Source organism: Bos mutus, chromosome 27 (genome assembly GCF_027580195.1).
Source record: "Bos mutus isolate GX-2022 chromosome 27, NWIPB_WYAK_1.1, whole genome shotgun sequence".
NCBI lineage: Eukaryota > Metazoa > Chordata > Mammalia > Artiodactyla > Bovidae > Bos > Bos mutus.
The window spans coordinates 18,558,301-18,582,846 of record NC_091643.1 but is presented as its reverse complement, the minus strand read 5'-3'; the positions used below and the strand labels follow the sequence as shown (position 1 = coordinate 18,582,846).

Sequence of the window (24,546 nt, the reverse complement as noted above, 5' to 3'; positions counted from 1 at the left end):
CAGGCGGATTCTTTACCAACTGAGCTATTGGGTACATAAGTAAGCAGTACCATGAAAATACCATTATTAAAACAGACTAACAATGAGAAACTGCTCATGAATAATATATGAAGTCATAATCATATCATTGAGAACATGCCATTTAGTTTTGACAAAATGTTAAAAAAAAATAGCTCTGATGAAGATTCCCAAATTATATAACCATTGTGATTATACTTTCATTTATAGTAAGCTATAGTGGAAATATGTTCAAAAATGGGGATGAGACTAACAGTATATTATTCCATATACTGGAATACACAAAAATATATAGTATCTTCAAAAGATTAATAAAAAGACAATACAGTAGATAGTTGGGCAAAGTATATGACTAAGAAAATCATGGGTTAAATAAAAATTGTCAACAAATACAAAAAGATGTCCAACCCCACTAAATGCACAAGAAGATTCACATTAAAAAACCTTTTAAGATTCTGAAGGATAATTAATTTCCCTTTTCAAGATAAAAGCACTCAACTTACTAGGAATAGAAAGGAATTTCCTCTACATGGTAAAGGACATTTTAAAAAACCCACAGCTAACATGATACTTACTGGGGAAAAATAAACACTTTACCCCTAAGTTTAGGAACAACACAAAGATGACCACTCTTACCATTTCTATTTAACATTCCACTGGAGGTTCTAGCCAATGCAATTAGACAAGAAAAAGAATAAAAAACATCTAGATTGGAGAGAAAGAAGTAAAACTACCTCTATTTGCATATGGACCCTATCTTGCGTATAGAAAATCCCAAGGAAATCACTATTGAGAAAACAACTCTATTTACAAGAGGATCAAAAAGAGTGCAATACTTAGGAATACATTTAACGAAGTATAAAACTTATACTCTGAAAAACCTCACCTTGTATCCACAAAATGGCTATAATAAAAGTCAGATAATAACAAGTGTAAACAAGAAAAGTGCCGAAATTCTAACCCACATACATTGTTAAGGTAAATGTCAATGGTGCAGCCACTTTGGAAAATAGTCTGGCAGTTCCTTGAATGGTTGATACAGACTTACCCTATGATCACATGACTCCTTAGCTATATACCTAAGAGCAAAGAAAACACATCTATACCTAACCTTGTACAAGAAAGTTCTTAGCATAAATATTCATAATTGCTAAAAGGTGGAAACAACCCAATGGCCATCAACTGATGAATGAATAAACACAATGTAATGTATCTATGTAACAGGATATTATTCCACAAAAAGGAATGAGGTACTGATACATGCTGCAACATGCCTGGGCCCTGAAAACACTGTTAAGCAAGTCACCAGTCACAAGAGGCTACTGTTTATGACTTCACTCATATGAAATGGCCAGAATAGGCTTATAGAGACAGAAAGCAGATTGGTGACTGTTTAGGGGTAGTGTGGGGCTTGGGGAAAAAGACAAATAATAGCTTTTAATGGGTAAATATTCTCTTTTTGGGAGAAGGCAATGGCAACCCACTCCAGTACTTTTGTCTGGAAAATCCCGTGGACGGAGGAGCCTGGTAGGCTGCAGTCCATGGGGTTGCTAGAGTCGGACATGACTGAGCGACTTCACTTTCACTTTTCACTTTCATGCACTGGAGAAGGAAATGGCAACCCAGTCCAGTGTTCTTGCCTGGAGAATCCCAGGGACGGGGGAGCCTGGTGGGCTGCCATCTATGGGGTCGCGCAGAGTCAGATACGACTGAAGCAACTTAGCAGCAGCAGCAGCATTCTCTTTTTGATCTGATAATGATAACATATCCCACTCACTATGCTGGCAGAAACTTTTTAAATTTAATTTTTATTTTATATTGGAGTATAGCTGATTTACAATACTGTGTTAATTTCAGGTATAAAGAAAAGTGATTCAGTTATACATATAAATATATTCATTCTTCTTCATATTCTTTTCCCGTATAAGGTTACTGAGTAGAGTTTCCAGAGTAAGTCCTTGCTGATTACCTATTTGATATATATTAATGTATACATGTTAATCCCAAACTCTTAACTTACCCCTCCCCCTTAACCTTTACCTTTGGTAACCATATGTTTGTTTTCAAATCTGTGAGTCTGGCAGAAATATTTTTTTAAAAAAGTATATTGTGCTGGCAATGATAAAGAGTAATTAAGGTAACCTGATGGACTAATGTTGAAACTGAAATTCCAATACTTTGGCCACCTAATGCGAAGAGCTGACTCATTTGAAAAGATCCTGATGCTGGGAAAGACTGAGGGCAGGAGGAGAAGGGGACGACAGAGGATGAGATGGCTGGATGGCATCACCGACTCAATGGACATGGATTTGGGTGGACTCCAGGAGTTGGTGATGGATAGGGAGACCTGGTGTGCTGTGGTTCACAGGGTCACAAAGAGTCGGACAAGACTGAGCGACTGAACTGAACTGAACTGATGCAACCACTTTTGAAAACCATGACATTGTTTCTACATTAAGTGGTACATTCCTGATGTAGATATATACTCTGTAGAAAAGTTTGCATATATGCACTGAGACACTTATATGAATGTTTAAAACAGCAATGCTTGGAATATGAAGAAAACCACAAAATGTCCAAATATACTCAGAGGTATAATGTATAGTCATAAAATTGAATATTATGTGTGTGAGTGTGTGTGTGTATATAAATATAGATATGAGTGAAAATGAAGAAACTATGGTTATATATATATCAACATGGAAGAATCACACATAATGCTGAGAAAAAGAAGTAAAAAGTAGTTACAGCATTAATTCTAGATATATAAAATCAAAAACAGGGAAAGCACACCTATTTTGCTTAGAGATTCATGATGTATTAGAAAATAATATTCAGCAGTAAGACCACCACAGATGCTACTTAAGTAGAAAAATATATGTTTCTTACCAGTTTTCTTAGGAAATCCTGTTGAGAGGGATCTCAAAGATGTCATAAAGTGTCCATTATCTACTTTTTGACCAATAAATTTTACTGTTACTATTGCATATGGAAGACACTGCCTAGGTTTATCTACTGGCTGTGAAAGAATATTATATTCATATAAGTATACCTAGAAGATAAAGAACATTTTTATGATGATTAATTTTTACAGACTTGAATAAGCTTCTATTTTAAAAAATCTATTTAACTCCATGTTGCTATTTGTTAACCATCTTTCACACATCTCCCCTCTCCCTGTCTTCTTCAACTCTAGTTTTCTTGAAGATGAATTTTTTTCTCCATAACATATTTTTTCCTTGATAGGCTTTGAATATCAGCAGAAACAGATACAATCTATGTTTAAATAAAAAAGTATTTCTCCATTAAAACTTCAATGTTTTGCATATGCTAGGAACCACTATATTGTGTTTTATCTAGGAGGAAAAGTCAACTAGAAAAATAACAATAGCTTAATACATCTTACATGTGGGAGCATGCTGCTAAGGCACTTCAGTCATGTCCGACTCTGTGCGACCCCACAGACAGCAGCCCATCAGGCTCCGCCCTCCCTGGGATTCTCCAGGCAAGAACACTGGAGTGGGTTGCCATTTCCTTCTCTAATGCATGAAAAGTGAAAAGTGAAAGTGAAGTCGCTCAGTCGTGTTCGACTCTATGCAACCCCATAGACAGGAGCAGCCTACCAGGCTCCTCTGTCCATGGGATTTTCCAGGCAAGAGTACTGGAGTGGGGTGCCACTGCCTTCTCCGATGTGGGATACTTCTAAAATATCCTCATTTAATCATATATATATGATTATATATAATGATATTTATAATTTAATCGTCTATAAAAGGTTAAAAGTCTATAAAAGGTTAAAAGGTTAGAAAAGTGTCTCTTTTAGATATGATAGAAAATTACTGTTTAATAATTAGTCTACTATCTAATGACTAAAACATAAGCCTTTTATCCTTGTACAAAGTACAAAGGATCAGTAAGGTTATTTCAAAGTATCTTTCTTTTGCAAGTTAGGCATTAATCTATGAAACATTTAAATAAAAGTAGCTACTTGGAACAAAATTAAATGCAAATCTAGAAGCTTCTTTACTAATGTTTTCAGATCACAAATATTAAATCAGCTTTAACTATTTACTTATTTAGGTCATATTACACGGAAAAGGGGTGCCAACAGACTTGGCAAAGTTGCCACAAACCTTTAATTCATAAAAAAATGCAGTATCTGTGAAGCAGATATTCTTTGTGTTACCTTGTCATCTTATTGGCTTATTTGGTATTCAGGTCATATTACATGACCTAAACAAATATGAATGAAGTAAGAGATTTCCACTTAATATTTTGGACAGTTGTTTTAAGAGTTGTATCATACAATGTGAGGCCAGTGACTTTCAAACAGTCAAGTGAATCAAAAAGTTAACATACTGCTGAACTGTAGGCTTGTAGTTCAATGGTATCCTTCAGAGAAGGTATATTTCTTGACATATGGCAGTCAAAATTAGGAGAAGGATCCAAAGAAACCTTGCTTTTATCTAGTGAAGGCTGAATTTTCTTCACTTTCCCAAAAAGAACCTGGGGAGGAAAAGGTAAAAAGAAAGTCAATAAAGATATACCAGAACATTTTAAACTCTCATACCAGGAAAGTAAAACTAGCTCCTATTTTAAGGAAAGAGATTAGAATGGGGAGATAATTCATGTCCCAGATGAATGGGATGACTTATTAGAATTATGTCAATTCCTCCCTAAATCGACTCTAAGACTATAGTAACAAAATTTAACAAAAATTTCAGAAAACCCATTTACAGAAATGAGTTTTAGTTTAAAAACTTCCCTGGAAGATGAAACAAGAATAACCTACAAAATTTTTGAAAAAAATATTTGAATCAGAAATAATGATGGAATAGGAAAAGTGACATGTACTTCCAGATATTAAGTACTTTTTAAAAGAATACTACCACTTTTAAAAAGAATACTACCACAAAAAAGAGATGGAAAAAACTGTACAAAGTAAAAAGTCCAGATAAGTCCAAGCAGCTATAAAAGTACAGCATAATATTAAAAGCATCATTTGAAACAGATGAAGCAAAACCGGATTATTCACTAAATGGTGTGGACCTGAAAAACATTAAATTCGTCTCTTAATCTATAAACCAAAATAAATACCAAATAAATTAAATATTTAAGTAATGTAAACACTTAGAGAGAAATACAAATATTTATCTACTCTCAAAGAGAATTCTTTTCTAACCATATTGCCAAAACCCACAAACCGAAACCGTGCTTCTTTGTAAACAGTCCAAAACTTCTGTACATCACAAAAAAATGATCAAATTGTACGGCAGAAAACAATACAATTGTAAGCCAATTTTCAGGACTGGGAACATGTGTACACCCGTGGTGGATTCATGTTGATGTATGGCAAAACCAATACAATACTGTAATTAGCCTCTAATTAAAATAAATAAATTTAAATTTAAAGAAAAAAAATGAGTATAAAAATTTTAAAGACTATGAACCATTATGTGATAAAAGGTGGGGAAAAGTGCAGTTAATATGAAAACATGTACAAATTTTAAGTCAGCAATTCTATTACTTTTATTTTTTCATGTGCTAATAATTCATTCAAAGTTAAAAACAACACTAAATGTAGTGTGGTACTCTGTACTTGGACACTGGAAGAGGAAAAAACATTAGTAGAAAAACTGGCAGAAACCAAAAATTTGTAGCAGACAGTACTGTACCAATGCTGATTTCTTTCATTTTATTATTTTTTTAAATTGAGATATAATTGATATATATACTATTAGACTCTTAGTTTTAACAGAGTTGGCATAGTTACATGAAATGGTAACATTAGGGAAAACTGTATACAGGAACTGTCTGTACTATCTTAATAACTTTTCTGTAAATTTAAATTTATTCCAAAATTAAAAAGTTTATTAAAAAAACTTAAAACTTTTTTATTTTAAAAAAAAAAGCACTAAGTGATAAAACATTATACAATGAAAACCCTAACTCTCCAGATTCACTTTAATGAATTGATAATGCTGATGAATCAATTATAAAAAATAGAAAAACAAAAATCTAGCAAAAGTTATTAATATGCAATTCACTCATTATCAGTGAATACCTGCAGAATGTTAAGCTGGGCAGTAACTATGAAAAAGAAAAAACTGAACAATGAGAAACTACCACATATTAGACTGGCAAATATTTTTTAAAAAATATAATACACAGAGATAGTAAAGATAAGAGCTAATAAACATTTCCCATGCTTTGCATAGGAATGGCAGTTAGTATAACCTTTCTCAGGACAACTGGGCATTACATAGCAAAAGCTGGGAAAGTGTACACATACCTGTGACTCCTAACTTTGACACATAAGAATTAATCAATTAATTCTTAGCAAATAATCACAGGTGTGTGTAAAATGTACCTACATGAATAATCCAAGTACTACTTGAAAGTACAAAACAAAACAAAGCAAAAGTAATTTCTATCCCAACATTGAAAAATTTGGTAACAAATTTATGGTAGTGCTGTACAGTGGAATATTATATAGTCATTCAAAATGATATTACAAAAAATATTGAATGGTATGGAAAATGTTGATTTTATAATCAGTAAAAAAGTTATATAGTATAAAAGTAGTAACGTATTTTAATGACCATTGTACAATGCATATCCACATATATGAGCAGAAGACGAAGTATAGATATACAAACAAATTAACTATCATTATCAATGGGCTTTTCAGAGCTTCTGAGTATGTTCCAAATCTCCTAAAATCAGTATTTTAATATAAATTACACTTTATGACTTTGATAATACCCAAGATCTAAAAATAATCGAATAAATGCATATATATGGAATTTAGAAAGATGGTAACAATAACCCTGTGTACGAGACAGCAAAAGAGACACTGATGTATAGATCAGTCTTATGGACTCTGTGGGAGAGGGAGAGGGTGGGGAGATTTGGGAGAATAGCATTGAAACATGTATAATATCATGTATGAAACGAGTCACCAGTCCAGGTTCGATACACGATACTGGATGCTTGGGGCTGGTGCACTGGGACGACCCAGAGGGAGGGTATGGGGAGGGAGGAGGGAGGAGGGTTCAGGATGGGGAACACAGGTATACCTGTGGCGGATCCATTTCGATATTTGGCAAAACTAATACAATATTGTAAAGTTTAAAAATAAAATAAAATTAAAAAAATAAAATAAACTAAAATATATAATTACAAAATAAAATAAAATAAAAATAACCAAATAATACCAAATGAACCATTGGTTTTATGTGGATGTATACACATCCTAAGTTACATAACTCAGGGTCTTTTCTACCTACTGTGATTTTAGTAGTCTTGGCAAAGCTGCAATTAACCAGAAAGTATATCTTAGCCTACCTGTGTCTGTTGATGCTTACAATTCAACTGTAAGACTGATTTTTTTTTCCTCAATTTTGAATAACTTCAGACTTTCAAAAAAGTTACAAAACAATTCAGAGGTCTATATACTTCTAACCCAGTTTTCCTAATGCTAACACCTTATATAAGATAGTAAAATTATCAAAACAAAGTAATTAATATTGTCTAACACTGTTAATTAAAATAAATAGTAGGAGTTTAGTAACTTTAGCTAAACCAGAATTATTAATACCAATGTTCTGGAAAAAGACATTGAAAACACTCTGATATTAATTATAGTCTGAACAAAAGAGAGAGAGAAAGAGAATAAAGTCAATTAGAACAGAAAAAATATACATTAGGAAACCAAGATGATAAAGCCTGCCTTTGCTTACTTGAAGATTTTATGCTGCATATTCACTAGGGTCAAAAATAGGGGAAAATTTCAAATGGTGATGATGATAACTATTATTTATTTCATACAATGTGAGTTTAAAACAATAATTCATATTGAAAGTAAAATAATGTTTAGGTCAATTAAAGCAAACTGAATATTAGTTCTTTCATGCTACCAACCTTAAACATGATAATACTTTCTACAGTAATGCTTCTACTATGAGCATAATTCAAGGCAACATCAACGTGTCTAAATATATAAATTCCAAGAAGAGGGTTTCCTAGTATCCTCAATGAAGATGCTTTGGTACTTATTCCATTGTGGTATATCTCAGCCACATCCTTCTGACGAAGTGCTAAAAAGCAGAAATGTTCTTCAAGTTCTCTGCCATGCCTTCCAATCTCACGCATCTCTGACCTAAAGCAAAACAGTGAATAGTTAAAATGAGAACATCAACAGAATTTTCAAGAAGACAAATACTTTAAGCTTGCTAAAGACAGAAAACAAAATCTATAATCTAAACTCCTGAAATCTCACCTACATTCCACAAGAACTACTGAAACACTGGTGTATTAGGTAAGGAGTTCTACATGGCTGGTTCAGCAGTAGTAACAGTAGCAACTGCGACACCAGGTGATTCACGCGTGGTTCAGTCACTAGGACAGAGCTATAATTCCAAAAGATTATCAGCAGTGGAGAAGCTATAGAATCTACAAAGTAATGTGTATACCAATCAAAGGAAAACTCCTCTTCAACACCACATGCTACTAATATTTATTATTTCCTGGGACACCACTCACAAATATTAATATTTATATGCAAGAATAATTCACCTTTAACAGTAGACAGCCATGGCAACAAAACGCACAGCAACAATTACAAGCAAGACTCACCGATGAGATCATGACCACTTCTCTTTTCCCAGAGATGTCACCTTAACTTTCAACTCCACTGTTGTTATTTCCTGCTCATGTTTTCACCCTGATGTCAGGCTCTATAAACCACTAAGATCTCTATGTTTGATTGTTAAGGTATATTCTTAACAGTCAGAAGAACTGAAATACTTCTTTCTGTTTTCCTAATTTCTCTACTGGTTTTTCTTACGATCTAAGTTCAGTTCAGTCAATCAGTCGTGTATGACTGATTTTGTGATTCCATGGACGGCAGCACTCCAGGCTTCCCTGGCCATCACCAACTCCCAGAGCTTGCTCAGACTCATGTCCAATGAGTCAGTGATTCCATCCAACCATCTCATCCTCTGTCATCCCCTTCTCCTCCCGCCTTCAATCTTTCCCAGCATCAGGGTCTTTTCCAAAAGGTTCTTTGCATCATGTGGCCAAAGCACTGGAGCTTCAGCTTCAGGATCAGTCCTTCCAATGAACATTCAGGACTGATAACCTTTAGGATTGACTGATTTGATCTCCTTGCAGTCCAAGGGACTCTCAAGAGTCTTTTCCAACATCAAAGGTCAAAAGCATTAATTCTTCGGCCCTCAGATTTCTTTATGGTCCAACACTCACATCCATACGTGACTACTGGAAAAACCATAGCTTTGACTAGACGGACCTTTGTTGGCAAAGTAATGTCTCTGCTTTTTAATATGCTGTCTAGGTTGGTCATAGCTTTTCACTAAGGAGCAAGTGTCTTTTAACTTCGTGGCAGCAGTCACCATCTGCAGTGATTTTGGAGCCCCCCCAGAATAAAATCTCTGTTTCCATTGTTTCCTATCTATTTACAAAGAAGTGATGGGACTGGATGCCATGATCTTAGTTTTCTGAATGTTGGGTTTTAAGCCAGCTTTTTCACTCTCCTCTTTCACTTTCATCAAGAGGTTCTTTAGAACTTCTTTGCTTTCTGCCATATAGGTGGTGTCATCTGTGTTATTGATATTTCTCCCGGCAATCTTGATTCCAGCTTGTGCTTCATCCAGTCTGGCATTTCTCATGATGTATTCTGTATGTAAGTTAAATAAGCAGGATGGCAATATATAGCCTTGACATACTCCTTTCCCAACTTGGAACCAGTCTGTTGTTTCATGTCCAGTTCTAACTATTGCTTCTTGACCTGCACACAGATTTCTCAGGACACAGGTAAGGTAGACTGGTATTCCCATCTCTCTGAGTATTTTCCAGTTTGTTGTGATACACCTGGAATGTTAGGTCCATGAATTAAGGTAAATTGGAAGTGGTCAAACAGGAGATGGCAAGAGTGAGCATTGACATTTTAGGAGCCAGTGAACTAAAATGGACTGGAATGGGCGAACTTAATTCAGATGACCATTATATCTACTACTGTGGGCAAGAATCCCTTAGAAGAAATGGAGTAGCACTCAGTCAACAACAGTGAAATGTAGTACTTGGGTGCAATCTCAAAAACAACAGAATGATCTCTGTTCATTTCCAAGGCAAACCATTCAATATCACAGTAATTCAAGTTTATGCCCCGACTAGTAATGCTGAAGAAGCTGAGGTTGAATGGTTCTGTGAAGACCTACAAGATCTTCTAGAACTAACACCCAAAAAAGATGTCCTTTTCATCACAGGGGACTGGAATGTAAAAGTAGGAAGTTAAGAGATACCTGGAGTAACAGGCAAATTTGGCCTTGGAGTACAAAATGAAGAAGGGCAAAGGCTAACAGAGCTTTGCCAAGAGAACACACTGGTCATAGCAAACACCCTCTTCCAACAACACAAGAGAAGACTGCACACATGGACATCACCAGATGGTCAACACCAAAATCAGATTAATTATATTCTTTACAGCCAAAGATGGAGAAGCTCTATACAGGCAGCAAAAGCAAGACCAAGAGCTGACTGTGGCTCAGATCATGAGCTCCTTAATGCAAAATTCAGACGTAAACTGAAGAAAGTAGGGAAAACCACTGGAACATTCAGGTATGAATGGTCTAAATCAAATCCCTTACAATTATTCAGTGGAAGTGACAAACAGATTCAAGGAATTAGATCTGATAAAGTGCCTGAAGAACTACGGACAGAGATTCATGACATTGTGCAGAAGGCAGTGATCAAGAACATCCCCAAGAAAAAGAAATGCAAAAACGCAAAATGGTTGTCTGAGAAGGCCTTACAAATAGCTGTGAAAAGAAGAGAAGGGAGAGGCAAAGGAGAAATGGAAAGATATCCATTTGAATGCAGAGTTCCAAAGAATAGCATGGAGAGATGAGAAAGCCTTCCTCAGTGAACAAGGCAAAGAAATAGAGGAAAACAAAAGAATGGGAAAGACTAGAGATCTCTTCAAGAAAATGAGAGATACCAAGGGAACATTTCATGCAAAGATGGGCTCAATAAAGGACAGAAATGGTATGGACCTAACAGAAGCAGAAGATATTAAGAAGAGGTGGCAAGAATACACAGAAAAGTGTACAAAAAAGATCTTCACGACCAAGATAATCATGACAGTGTGATCACTGACCTAGAGCCAGACATCCTGGAATGTGAAGTCAAGTGGGCCTTAGAAAGCATCCCTACGAACAAAGCTAGTGGAGGTGATGGAATTCCAGTTGAGCTATTTAAAATCCTGAAAGATGATGCTGTGAAAGTGCTGCACTCAATATGCCAGCAAATTTGGAAAACTCAGCAGTGGCCACAGGACTGGAAAAGGTCAGTTTTCATTCCAATCCCAAAGAAAGGCAATGCTAAAGAATGTTCAAACTACTGCACAATTGCACTCATCTCACATACTAGCAAAGTAATGCTGAAAATTCTCCAAGCGAAGCTTCAACAGTACATGAACCAAGAACTTCCAGATGTTCAAGCTGGATTTAGAAAAGGGAAAGGAACCAGAGATCAAATTGCCAACATCCGTTGGATCATCAAAAAAGCAAGAGAGTTCCAGAAAAACATCTACTTCTGCTTTACTGATTATGCCAAAGCCTTTGACTGTGAAATTATGGCAAATTCTTAAAGAGATGGGAATACCAGACCACCTTACCTGCCTCCTGAGAAATCTGTACGCAAGTCAAGAAGCAACAGTTTTTTTTTTTTAAGAAGCAACAGTTAAAAGTGGACATGCAACAACGGACTGGTTCCAAATGGGAAAAGAGTACGTCAAGGCTGTATATTGTCCCCCTGCTTATTTAACTAACATTCAGAGTACATCATGAGAAACACTGGGCTGGATGAAGCACAAGCTGGAATCAAGATTGCCAGGAGAAATATCAATAATCTCAGATATGCAGATGACATCACCCTTATGGCAGAAAGCAAAGAGGAACTAAAGAGCCTCTTAATCAAAGTGAAGAGGAGAGTGAAAAATCTGGCTTAAGACTCAACATTCAGCAAATGAAGATCATGGCATCCAGTCCCATCACTTTATTACAAATAGATGGGGAAACAGTGGAAACAGTGACAGATTTTACTTTCTTAGGCTCCAAAATCACTGCAGATGGTGACTGCAGCCATGAAATTAAAGGACACTTGCTCCTTGGAAGAAAAGTTGTGACCAACCTAGACAGCATATTAAAAAGCAGAGGCGTTACTTTGCCGACAAAGGTCCATCTAGTCAAAGCTATGGCTTTCCCAGTAGTCATGTGTGGATGTGAGAGTTGGACCATAAAGAAAGCTGAGTGCTGAAGAATTGATGCTTTTGAACTGTGGTGTTGGAGAAGACTCTTGAGAGTCTCTTGGACAGCAAGGATATCAAATCAGTCAATCCTAAATGAAATCAGTCCTGAATATTTATTGGTAGGACTGATGCTGAAGATCAAGCTCCAATATTTTGGTCCCCTATGCAAAGAACTGACTCATTGGAAAAGACCCTGATGCTGGGAAAGATTGAAGGTAGGAGGAGAAGGGGACGACAGAGGATGAGATGGTTGGATGGCATCACCGACTCAATGGACGTGAGTTTGAGCAAAGCTCTGGGAGTTGGTGATGGACAGGGAATCCTGGCATGCTGCAGTCCATGGGTTGCAAAGAGTTGTACACAACTGAGCAACTGAACTGAACTGAATATACTGGCAAAGCCAGGGCATATACTGATGCTAGGAATGAGAAGAAAGGCAGGGACTACCCAGCAGCCACACAGCAAGAGACTGCATTTCCCAGTGACCTGCTCTACAAAGGGCCCTGACAACTTTCACCACCAAAGAAACCAAAAGCCAGCACAGATTTGCCTGACCCCTGCAAATTTCACCAGGTTCTGTCCACAAGTATTCTCATTTGCTGATGCCTGTCTCCCGAGTCCCTGCCCCACCCTCTCCTCTCTTGGATCCCCGATTATCAGCCAGTCTGTGCCTCTTCTACTGCAGAAGTGCAACACACCACCCTGAACTGACCCCACAACCACATAGGTGCCTGGGACTAGTCCCTCCAAGTGTGTACTTACACCTGTCACCAGCCTAAATTGCTATGTGAGCACCACGGTGAGACCCTGCTGAAAGCCAGGGCCCTCCAGAAGCATGTGGGCCCAGATCCAGCCCTGTCTTGAGCCACTGGCCTGCACCTCTAAGCTCACCTGAAGCTAGCCCCTCCAGCTATATGCCTGGACACCTCTGGTCCCCACCACTGGCCTCCTCAGCTATGTGTCTGTGGCAGGATCCAGCAGTCATAGTGCTGCACACCAACAGCCAGGACCCCCACAGGCGTCAGCACACCTGCCACTGGCACTTGCCTTGGTATCAGCTGTGGCCCCCAGGGCTACATGTGTGTTTATAACCAGCTCTGTCACCACACAGGTACCTGTACCTGGCCTGCATGGCCGAGAGTGTGGACACCAAGCAGCTTGGCCCACTACTGCTGCCTGCTCTGGCGCTCTCCCTCGTTTACGACAAGGAGGTGCCACTGAGAACCTCAACAGTCCTTGGAGCCTCTGCAGATGCCTGGCAGTGCTTTCCAAAGATCACACAGTTGTCAATGTTGTAGATCCCAATGGCTTAATCCAATGAGTTACACCACAATCCCCGAGACATGGAGCTACACACGCCCCTTCACTGGGAACCCTGCACCATTAACCCAGTGTCACAGCAATCTTCAGCATGTCCCCACCCGCAGGGGAATAGGTCTTTTCTTAGCAAAGTCAGTCCATAAAGTATTTTCTTTACCATGCAGACACCTAAGCAAGGATACAGGACTGTGGAGAGTCAGGGAAACAAGACTCCACCCAAGGAACACCCCTTTTTCCAGGGTGTCACTGGCCCAAACTGATTTAGTTTTACTTCATCTTGGAACCAATCATTGACATAGTAAATGAAATTAAGCATGGATGGTTCAGTCTACTCATCTGGGGTGGAATGTAAACTGAGATGCTGAGTACAAATTCAACCTCAGTGTCAAGACAGGTATTGACGGTCTTTAAATAAATTTGAAATGTGTAAAGGAGAGTTATCTTAAAACAAAAAACGGTCAAACTGATACAAATAGGGCAATATACTTAAAAAGAACTGAATTCAGTTCTCTATTATCCACTGAGACCAGCTAAAGCTCTTAACTCTTCAAAACACCTCTCAAGACTCTTATGAAGAATGCTCAACCCCACATCTATGCACCTACATCTTTATTATAATATATGATTTTACATTTAGCTGTATGTCTTCTCTACTGGAATATAAACTCTCTAAGGTTGAGGAGAAAACATTCATTTTTCTCTGAGGGTGATAAAATGAAGAACTGACTCATTTGAAAAGACCCTGATGCTAGGAAAGATTAAAGGCAGGAGGAGAAGGGGACAACAGAGGATGAGATGGTTGGATGGCATCACTGACTCAATGCACATGAGTTTGAGTAAGCTCTGGGAGTTGGTGATGGACAGGGAGGCCTGGTGTGCTGCAGTCCATGGGGTCACAAAGAGTCAGACACAACTGAGCGACTGAACTGAACTGAACTGCATTACATACATTTTCTGACACAGTAGGCACTGAAATGCTCAATGAGTGACTGAATACACATATATTTAGATGATTAACGTGTTTCTGCTGATTTAACACTTAAGTAGTAGTAGATGCAATGTGGATGAGAAATGGAGACTGGTGCATTTTTGGAACTACTTGCTTTTGGTAAGACCAGAAATTATAAACTCCTCTAAGGGGAACAACAAAAAGAAAAGCTAGAGGCAGTCAATGTTATTAACACTTTCTCTTTTTATCTGTCTATCCTATTTTTCTCCTCTGCTAACCATTCTGGTATTTCTTTTCAAAAACCTATGCCTTAAGGCTACTTAAGGGTATCTTCTAGTATCACTCATTTAAAATGATGCCATTAAAATGTAGCTTAATTTAACAATTAATTGCTCACTGTGTTGCCAGACTCAGTTCCATACTATGGACACAAAAACAAGTAAGATAAAACTCATAATGTAGTAAGAAAGTCAGACAAAACCAATATAAAATGAGCATCAAATACTATGGGATATAAATGAGTTCATCTAATTGGGCAAATACATAAATCCTACACCTACTAGTCATTTAGAATGTTCTGTTAGGTCTTGTATTGTTGGGGAGTTGTTTTAACTCTTTTGTAATGTTAACAGGGAGAAATAAATGGTTGAAATGAAGTATTAGGGGGCATTGTGAAAAAGTACACAAATTAAAATGCCTAATATAACTCATGGAGAAGGAAATGGCAACCCACTCCAGTGTTCTTGCCTGGAGAATCCCATGGAAGGAGAAGCCTGGTAGGCTGCAGTCCATGGGGTCGCACAGAGTCGGACACGACTGAAGCGACTTGGCGGCAGCAGCAATATAACTCAAATCAAGGAACAATGCAAGAATTAATTTTTGATCAAACCATTATTTCAATCTGGAGGGGGCAGCATATAGTCAGTCCATTCTACTTTTGCTCAAAAGTATGGTTTTTAGGAAAGACTATGCCATCAACTAATTCTGTCATTTCTACCCATTCTCCCAAACTGACACCAAGTGGGGCAGCATGTTTGAGTCAAGAGGAACTGATTCCACAACAAAAAAAAGAGATCAAACACATTCTGAAACGAGTTCTCAATGTGAGTCCATCAAGCTACAGTTAGGTTCTAACTTAAAATGCAAAATGGTGAAGGAAGCAAGTTCAGAAAATGAAAATGCTGAACCGTGTTCACACAAGATCTGTACCTATAAATACAAAACGTTTACAATGAGAACTTCCCATGTGCTGTTATTTTTTCTTATCAAAATTACCTAATGGAACGTGTCTTTCCTCAAAACAGAGAGGGTACTTTTTTTCTTTTGGTCCTGCTATGCGGCATGTGGGATCTAGATCCCCGACCCGGGATCGAGTCAGTGCCCCTGCGCTGGGAGCATGGAGTCTTAACCAGTGGACCGCCAGAGAAGTCGGAGAATGGGTACTTTTTTTTTTTTTTCTATTATATTTTCTAATAAAAGAAAATCCATCCTGAGTCTACAAATAATAAATGCTGGAGAGGGTGTGGAGAAAAGGGAACCCTCTTACACTGTTGGTGGGAATGCAAACTAGTACAGCCACTATGCAGAACAGTGTGGAGATTCCTTAAAAAACTGGAAATAGAACTGCCTTATGATCCAGCAATCCCACTGCTGGGCATACACACTGAGGAAACCAGAAGGGAAAGAGACACGTGTACCCCAATGTTCATCGCAGCACTGTTTATAATAGCCAGGACATGGAAGCAACCTAGATGTCCATCAGCAGATGAATGGATAAGAAAGCTGTGGTACATATACACAATGGAGTATTACTCAGCCATTAAAAAGAATACATTTGAATCAGTTCTAATGAGATGGATGAAACTGGAGCCTATTATACACAGTGAAGTAAGCCAGAAGGACAAACACCAATACAGTATACTAACGCATATATATGGAATTTAGAAAGATGGTAACGATAACCCTGTATACAAGACAGCAAAAGAGACACTGATGTATAGAACAGGCTTATGGACTCTGTGGGAGAGGGAGAGGGTGGCAAGATTTGGGAGAATGGCATTGAAACATGTGAAATGTCATGTATGAAACGAGATGCCAGTCCAGGTTCAATGCACGATGCTGGATGTTTGGGACTGGTGCACTGGGACGACCCAGAGGGATGGTATGGGGAGGGAGGAGGGAGGAGGGTGCAAATCAAAACCACTATGGGTACTTTTTAAAAGTTAAGTGTCACTGGGATGACCCACAGGGATGGTATGGGGAGGGAGGAGGGTGGGGTGTTCAGGATTGGGAACACGTGTACACCCATGGCAGATTCATGTTGATGTATGGCAAAACCAAAACAATATTGTAAGGTAATTAGCCTCTAATTAAAATAAATAAATTTAATTTGAAAAATAAATAAAGATTAACAAATATTTGTATAGTACAAAAAAAAAAAGTTAAGTGTCAGAAATTGTGGCTCTAGTGGAATAGCTGGAAACAGCCAAATACAACTGTGCCAGAATAAAACATCAACTCAGTCTCTGAAGGATTGAATCAAGAAAAAAAGTACATTCTACATACTTTAATGCTGTTTTATACTATGCAAGAGGCACAAGGCATCTACAAAATACCTGTTTAATTAATGTGTTGATGTTATGCTTCTGAAAAATTTACGAAGATTAAAAAATTAGAAGGGTGTGTCTGAAACCTGGCTACAATAATGTATAAAAACTTACTAATCAAATCTCACATGTACCTCTTTACTGTTACAAAAAGCTATGAGATGGCAACAAAATAATGAATAAAACACTTCTGTACTTATTTTCTTGGTAACACTTATAAAATCTCAAATGGCAGAAATAAAAAATTTGTATAAACACCTCACAGAAAAAGCAAGCAAAATCTCAAACATCTTTAGGTCACAGTAACTTACCTCTTAGAAGTAAAATTTTTTTCTAGACCCTCATTGTGAATCAGTTTTGTATCCCCAAACTGCCACGAAGACTGCAGGTCACAGCTTACATCAAGCCGGCACTCGTTGAGAGTATCATGTATGAAACTATACTCTCTGGTATTGGTGTAACAAGGTGACAAGTAAACTAAAAATAAAGGAAAGGGTAAGCGGTTATTCGTGTTTAAAATGACATCATTGTAGGATAGTTAGGGTCTTTGGGAAGGTCATGTACACACTGCTGTATTTAAAATGGATAACCAACAAAGACCTATTGGACAGTCCATGAAACTCTGCTCAATGTTATGTGCTAGCCTGGATGGGAGAGGGGTTGGGGGATGAATGGATACATGTATATGTAAGGCTAAGACCCTTCATTGTTCACCTGAAACTACAACATTGCTAATCGGCTATACCACAATACAAAATGTTTTTGGTGTTATAAAAAATAAAATAAAATAATATTGTTGTACATCTGCACAATGACAACTATAGATATGTATAAGATACAAAATAACCAAGTACTTGGAAGTTTCATTAACGTCTGGAGGCATTTATATATATTTAAGACTTTATAACAGTAATACAGACTTCCTATACCCGGTATAAATGAAAATAGGAATCCTGTCTTACTCCACTTACCTACTGGGAGTTCTTAAAAGCTGACACAGATATTCTAGATAGAGGGATTGGGGGCAAGAGGAGAAGGGGACGACAGAGGATGAGATGGCTGGATGGCATCACTGACTCGATGGACGTGAGTCTGGGTGAACTCCAGGAGTTGGTGATGGACAGGGAGGCCCGGCATGCTGCGATTCATGGGGTCGCAAGGAGTCGGACACGACTGAGCGACTGAACTGATCTGATCTGATCTGATACAGGTGACTCATTTTCAACTTAAGATGTACAGGCTCTACAACATACATTGTTACACAAACCTTGTAGCTCATGTTAGGTCATGAACATTTGTTGTATTTCCCCCAAATAAGGCAACCTATATACTAGTAAACTATTTGGTTATTTTGACTTCAATAATACCAGAATATCTTTGTTAACTCTTGACTGACACAGTGGCATGAGTAACAAGCACAGTCTTTTGGAGGACAGTGAGCAATGTTTCAAGCATTGTTATATTAAGTAGATGCATTAAAGAATCAAAACCCTTAAGGAATAGGACCCAGAGGAAATTGGGGAATACAGCTGATTCTTGTTCTTTGTGGAAGTTACAGTATACTAAAGTTGCTGCCAACCTTGAATCAGTGAATACTGAACTATTAATATTAGTCTTAGTAGAAATACAGGCTTAGGTTCCTGTGGGCCTCTGGTGACATTTTTGACAACTGGAATGCCATGTGCAGTAAGCTTGCCTGCCAACATCTCTGTAAAATGAGCCAGTCTCATCCAGGTTGGAAACCTGCCACATAACCTTTTCCTGTATAACACTTAGCAGGTGTCTTTGAAATTCTTCCCCAGTCTCCTGTTCTGCAGAACCTGCCTGCATCCATTATCACCTTCTGAAGCGTGGGAGCCAGCAAGCTCTAGCCAAGAAGGGCTTAACATTCTCCTGACCCTTGGTGCCATGATCAAATGTCTCTTTGGCTTTCCACCTTCCAACAATGCTGCCCACAAGCTTTTTACTGGTGGTCATCTCATGAGTCTACAAATGTAGATTCTACTCTCTCCACAGGAAAGGTACTCAAATGTTCCTTCAACATTTTCTGCAGAGGTTTGATGTACAAGTTGGTGAATTTTGTTTTCCTTTTTCTGAATGTGCCCTATTTTTAGCCAACAGTCCTGTAATTTTGTGTTATAGTGTAGCTTATGTAACATGCATTTTCTCTGTAGGGCACATCATAGACCTCCTGAGCTTAGGAGCACTAGACAGCATTTTAGCATGACATGGTGGAGGCTGTTTATAAAAGTGCAAACAACACAGCACAAAGCAGGTGACGAAACGGACACTTAACTATAATATGACAGCTGGAGTAAGATGCAGAGCACTCTCTCATCTGGATACAAGTGCATCAAGTGACTCAAATTTTTCACCATTCTGCATATGCCTAAAATGACTGAAAGTGCTGTGCTGAGTACTGGTGCTGTGGTTACAAACACATTTTAGCAAGCAGGAGAGTTTGAAAATATGGCAAACATGGCATCTGTGAATAATGAGGATCAGTGATATATATAACTTCAGGCAATTTCCATATACATGAATCTAACATAAACAATGGTCCTCTGTATTTAATAATCAACAGGATAAGACAGTGGCAAAACTAATACAAAATACTACAAACCACTGTTTTTCAAAAACAACGTATTCTTCACCTCCTTTCCATTTAATTTTCACTTTAATATTTGTAACAATTCATTACAAAATTTGGTCATTTCATAAGATATATGACTTTGTGCATGTGTGCTTGTGTTTAACTTATGTTGAAGTGAATATAGATCATATGACATTTTTATAGCGGCTCTATGTATATACCCCTCGCCCAAACTCCCCAGTGTCAACACTTCATGTAACTATAATGAAACATGAAAACCAGAAAAATGACATTGGTATAATACACAGACCTCATTGATATTTTACTAGTTTCATGTGCAGTTATGTGTGTGGGGGTAGTTCTATGCAGTTTTATCACGTGTGTAGATTCATGTAACAACCACTATAATCAAGATACACAACTGTTCCATCACCACAAAGATCATTCTTATTCTACTCCTTTATATATAGTAATATTGATAACCTTATTCCTCTTCTCTGCCTCTAAATCCTAGAACTACCAATCTGTTCTCCATCTCTAAGCTGTCATCATTTCAAGAATGTTTTATAAATGGAACTTTATATTATAAAGTTCTGTTATATTTAAATTAATATTTACAACCTATGGAGACTGGCTTTTTAAATTCAGCATATTGCTTCTGAGATTCAATCAAGCTGCTGATACAGTAAATCTTTTTTTTTTAACTTGCTAAGTATCCCACAGTATGGATGCATCATACTTTAGCCACTTACTCAATGGAAATCAGGGTGATTAACAATTTTTGGCTACTACAAATAAAGCTACTATAAACATTTCCATATAGGTTTTAGTGTGGCCGTAAGCATCCATTTCTCTGGGATAAATGCCTCGTAGTACAACAGCAGGGTCATATGGTAGTTGCATGTTTAGTTTGTCAAGAAACCATCAAACTTTTTCCAAAAGTGGCCGAACTATCTTACGCTTCCATTGGTTGCATGACTGATCTGGCTTCTCCTATTCTTCCTAGCTTTTGGTACTGCTATTCTTATTTCGGCTGTTTTAACAAGAATAAAGAGAGCCCCTTTTCATTAGCATTTTGTTAATGGCTAAGATATTGAATATCATTTTTGTGCTTATTTGCCAATCTATACATTCTCTTTAGTGAAATGACTATTCATGTCTTTTTCCTGTTTTCTGGTTGATTCCACTTTATGGTTCATCTAGCCCAGCATTTCGCATTATATACTCTGCATATAAGCTAAATAAACAGGGTGAAAATATACAGCATTGACCTCCTCCTTTCCCAATCCTGAACTAGTCTGTTGTTCCATGTCCAGTCCTAACTGTTGCTCTTGACCTGCATACAGGCTTTTCAGGAGGTGGGCAAGGTGGCCTAGTATTCTCAACTTTTAAGAATTTTGCACAGTTTGTTGTGATCCACACAGTCAAAGGCTTTAGTGTAGTCAATGAAGGAGATGTTTTTCTGGAACTCTCTTGCTTTTTCAATGATCCAACGGATGTTGGCAATTTGATCTCTGGTTCCTCTGCCGTTTCTAAATCCAGTTTGTATATCTGGAAGTACTTGGTCACGTACTACTGAAGCCTAGCTTGAAGGATTTTGAGCATTACCTTGCTAACACGTGAAATGAGCTCAACTGTGCAGCAGTTTGAGCATTCTTTGGCATTGTCCTTCTTTGGGACAGGAATGAAAACTGACCTTTTCCAGTCCTGTGGCCACAGGTTTTCCAAATTTGCTGGTGTACTGAGTACAGCATACTCACAGCATCATCTTTTAGGATCTGAAACAGCTCAGTTGTGATTTCATCACCTTCACTAGGTTCATCCTAAGGCCTACTTGATTTCATACTCCAGGATGTCTGGCTCTAGGTGAGTGATTATCTGGGTCACTAAGACCTGTTTTGTACAGTTCTTCTGTGTATTCTTGCCACCTCTTCTTAATATCTTCTGCTTCTGTTATGCCCATACCGTTTCTGTCCTTTATTGTGCCCATCTTTGCAAGAAATGTTCCCTTGGTATCTCTAATTTTCTTGAAGAGATCTCTAGTCTTTTCCACTCTATTGTTTTCCTCTATTTCTTTGCATTGTTCACTTAAGGCTTTCTTATCTCTCTTTGCTATTCTTTGGAACTCTGCATTCAAATGGGTATATCTTTCCTTTTCTTTTTTTGCTTCTCTTCTTTTCTCAGCTATCTGTAAAGCCTCCTCAAACAACCATTTTGCCTTCTTGCAATTCTTCTTGGGGATGGTTTTGGTCACCGCCTCCCGTACAATGCTATGAACCTCCATCCATAGTTCTTCAGGCACTCTATCAGACCTAACTAATCCCTTAAGTCTATTTCTCACTTCCACTGTATAATCATAAGGGATTTGATTGAGGTCATACCTGAATGGCCTAGTGGTCTTCTCTACAGTCTGAATTTTCCAATAAGCTCATGATCTGAAGTCACAATCAGCTTCAGGTGTTTTTTTTTTTTTTGCTAACTGTCTAGAGCCTCTTCATCTTCAGCTGCAAAGAATATAATCAATCTGATTTCAGTATTGATCATCTGGTGATGTCCATGTGTAGAGTCATCTGTTGTGTTGTTGGAAGAGGGTGTTTGCTATGACCTGTGTATTTTCTTGGCAAAACTCCATTAGCCTTTGCCCTGCTTCATTTTGTACTCCAAGGCCATATTTGTCTGTTACTCCAGGTGTGGCTTTCTACTTTAGCATTTTAATGATTTTAATGAAATTTAAAATTTTAGCATTTTAATGAAAAGAACATCTTTGTGTGTGTGTGTGTGTGTGTGTGTTAGTTCTAGAAGGTCTTATAGGTCTTCATAGAACTGTCTAACTTGAGCTTCTTCAGCATTAAAGGTTTGGGGCACTGTGGTATTGAATGTGGATTACTGTGATGTTGAATGGTTTGCCTTTGAAACAAACATATTGTGTCGTTTTTGAGACTGCACTCAAGGACTGCATTTTGGACTCTTCTGTTGACTATGGGCTACTCCATTTCTTCTCAGGGATTCTTGCCCACAATAGTAGATATAATGGTCATCTGAATTAAATTTGCTCATTCCCATCCATTTTAGTTTACTGATTCCTAAAACGTTGATATTCACTCTTGACATCTCCTGTTTGACCACATCCAATTTACCTTGATTCATGAACCTAACACTCCATGTTCCTATGCAATACCGTTCTTTGCAGCATCAAACTTTACTCTCACCACCACTGTGATAGTCGCCTGACTCCTTGCAACCCCATGGACTGCAGCCCGCCAGGCCCCTCTGTCCATGGTATTTTCCAGGCAAGGATACTGGGGTGGTTTGCCATTTCCTTCTCCAGGGGATCTTCCTTCTCCAGGGATCAAACCCAGGTCTCCAGCACTGCAGGCAGATCTTTTACCGACTGAGCTACTAGGGAAGCCCATCCACAACTAGGCATCGTTGGTTCTTTCTGGGGCCTGTTTCTCCACTCTTCACCAGTAGCATATTGGATACCTACTGACTTGGGGGGCGCATCTTCCAGTGTCATATCTTTTTGTCTTTTCATACTTTTCATGGGATTCTCAAGGCAAGAATGAAGTGGTTTGCCATTCCCATCTGAAGTGGACCACATTTTGTCAAAACTCTCCACCATGACCCATCCATTTTGGGTGGCACTGCACAGCACAGCTCATAATTTCATTGAGTTACACAAGGCTGTGGTCCATGTGATCATTTTGGTTGGTTTTCTGGGACTGTGGTTTTCCTTCTGGAAGTTAGCTATATGTATTTTTTACATACTTTTTTTTTTTTTTAAATCAAGCTGAGTTCTGTATTCCTAGAGTGCTGAGTCTTTATCATGAATGTTGCTTTCTGTCAAGTTTTTTCTGCATAAATTTATATGACCATGTGATTGTTATTCCTTGTCCTGTGAATACACATTGACTTTCAGATACCAAACCAGTTTTGCATTCCTTGAACAAAACTCCCTTGGTTATAATATATAATTCATTTTATATACTGCTGAATACTACTTCTTTATATTTTGTATAGAATTTGTGTGTTAAGGTTCATGATGGGTATTGGTCTGTAGTTTTCTTTTTTTGTATTACGTTTAGCTTTGGCACCAGGATAATACTATACTAGTAGTTATTCTTTCCTCTTCTATATTATAGAAGAAATTGTAAAGGATTTGTATTAGCTCCTTTCTTTAATCTTGAGTAGAATTCTCCAGTGAAACCATCTGGGCCTGGGGATTTCTTTTCCAACAGATTTTTTTCAACCATGAATTCAATTTCTATAATACAGACATATCTTGGAGACATTGTGTGTTCAGCTCCAGACCACCACAATGAAGTCTATTAAGTGTGCAACAGCATTATGTTTAAAAAACAATGTATATAACCTTGATTTTAAATACTTTATTGCTACAAAAATGCTAACAATCATTTGAGCCTTTAGTGAATCATAATCTTTTTGCAACAGTAACATCAAAGATCACTATCACAGATCATTAACAAATGTAACAGCAAAGAAGTTTGAAATACTGTGAAAATTACAAAAATTTGATACAGAGACACAAAGTGAGTGATTACTGTTGGAAAATAGACACCAATAGACTTGCCTGATACAGTGCTGCCACAAACCTTCAATTTGTAAAAAACACAGTATCTGTGAAGAGCAACAAAATGAGGAATGCCTGTAGTTATAAGGCTATCAAATGATCTATTTAGTACTGTGTGAGTTTTGGTAATTTGTACTTTTA

The 24,546-nt window shown here is 37.7% G+C and overlaps 1 protein-coding gene across 10 annotated transcripts in view; it reads right to left on the bottom strand.

Annotated features, from left to right (window-relative positions):
• TEX15 (testis expressed 15, meiosis and synapsis associated) overlaps positions 1–24,546 on the bottom strand; it is a 78,131-nt gene that overhangs the window by 19,121 nt on the left and 34,464 nt on the right. For all 10 annotated transcript variants that reach the window (XM_070364171.1, XM_070364167.1, XM_070364163.1 and 7 more), the window contains 4 exons: positions 17,533–17,698; positions 7,942–8,179; positions 4,378–4,524; positions 2,908–3,070 (listed from right to left, as the gene is read on the bottom strand). In XM_070364171.1, the coding sequence (XP_070220272.1) occupies positions 2,908–3,070; positions 4,378–4,524; positions 7,942–8,172 (541 nt within the window). In that variant the 5' untranslated portion in view covers positions 8,173–8,179; positions 17,533–17,698. The remainder of the gene's footprint in view (positions 1–2,907; positions 3,071–4,377; positions 4,525–7,941; positions 8,180–17,532; positions 17,699–24,546) is intronic.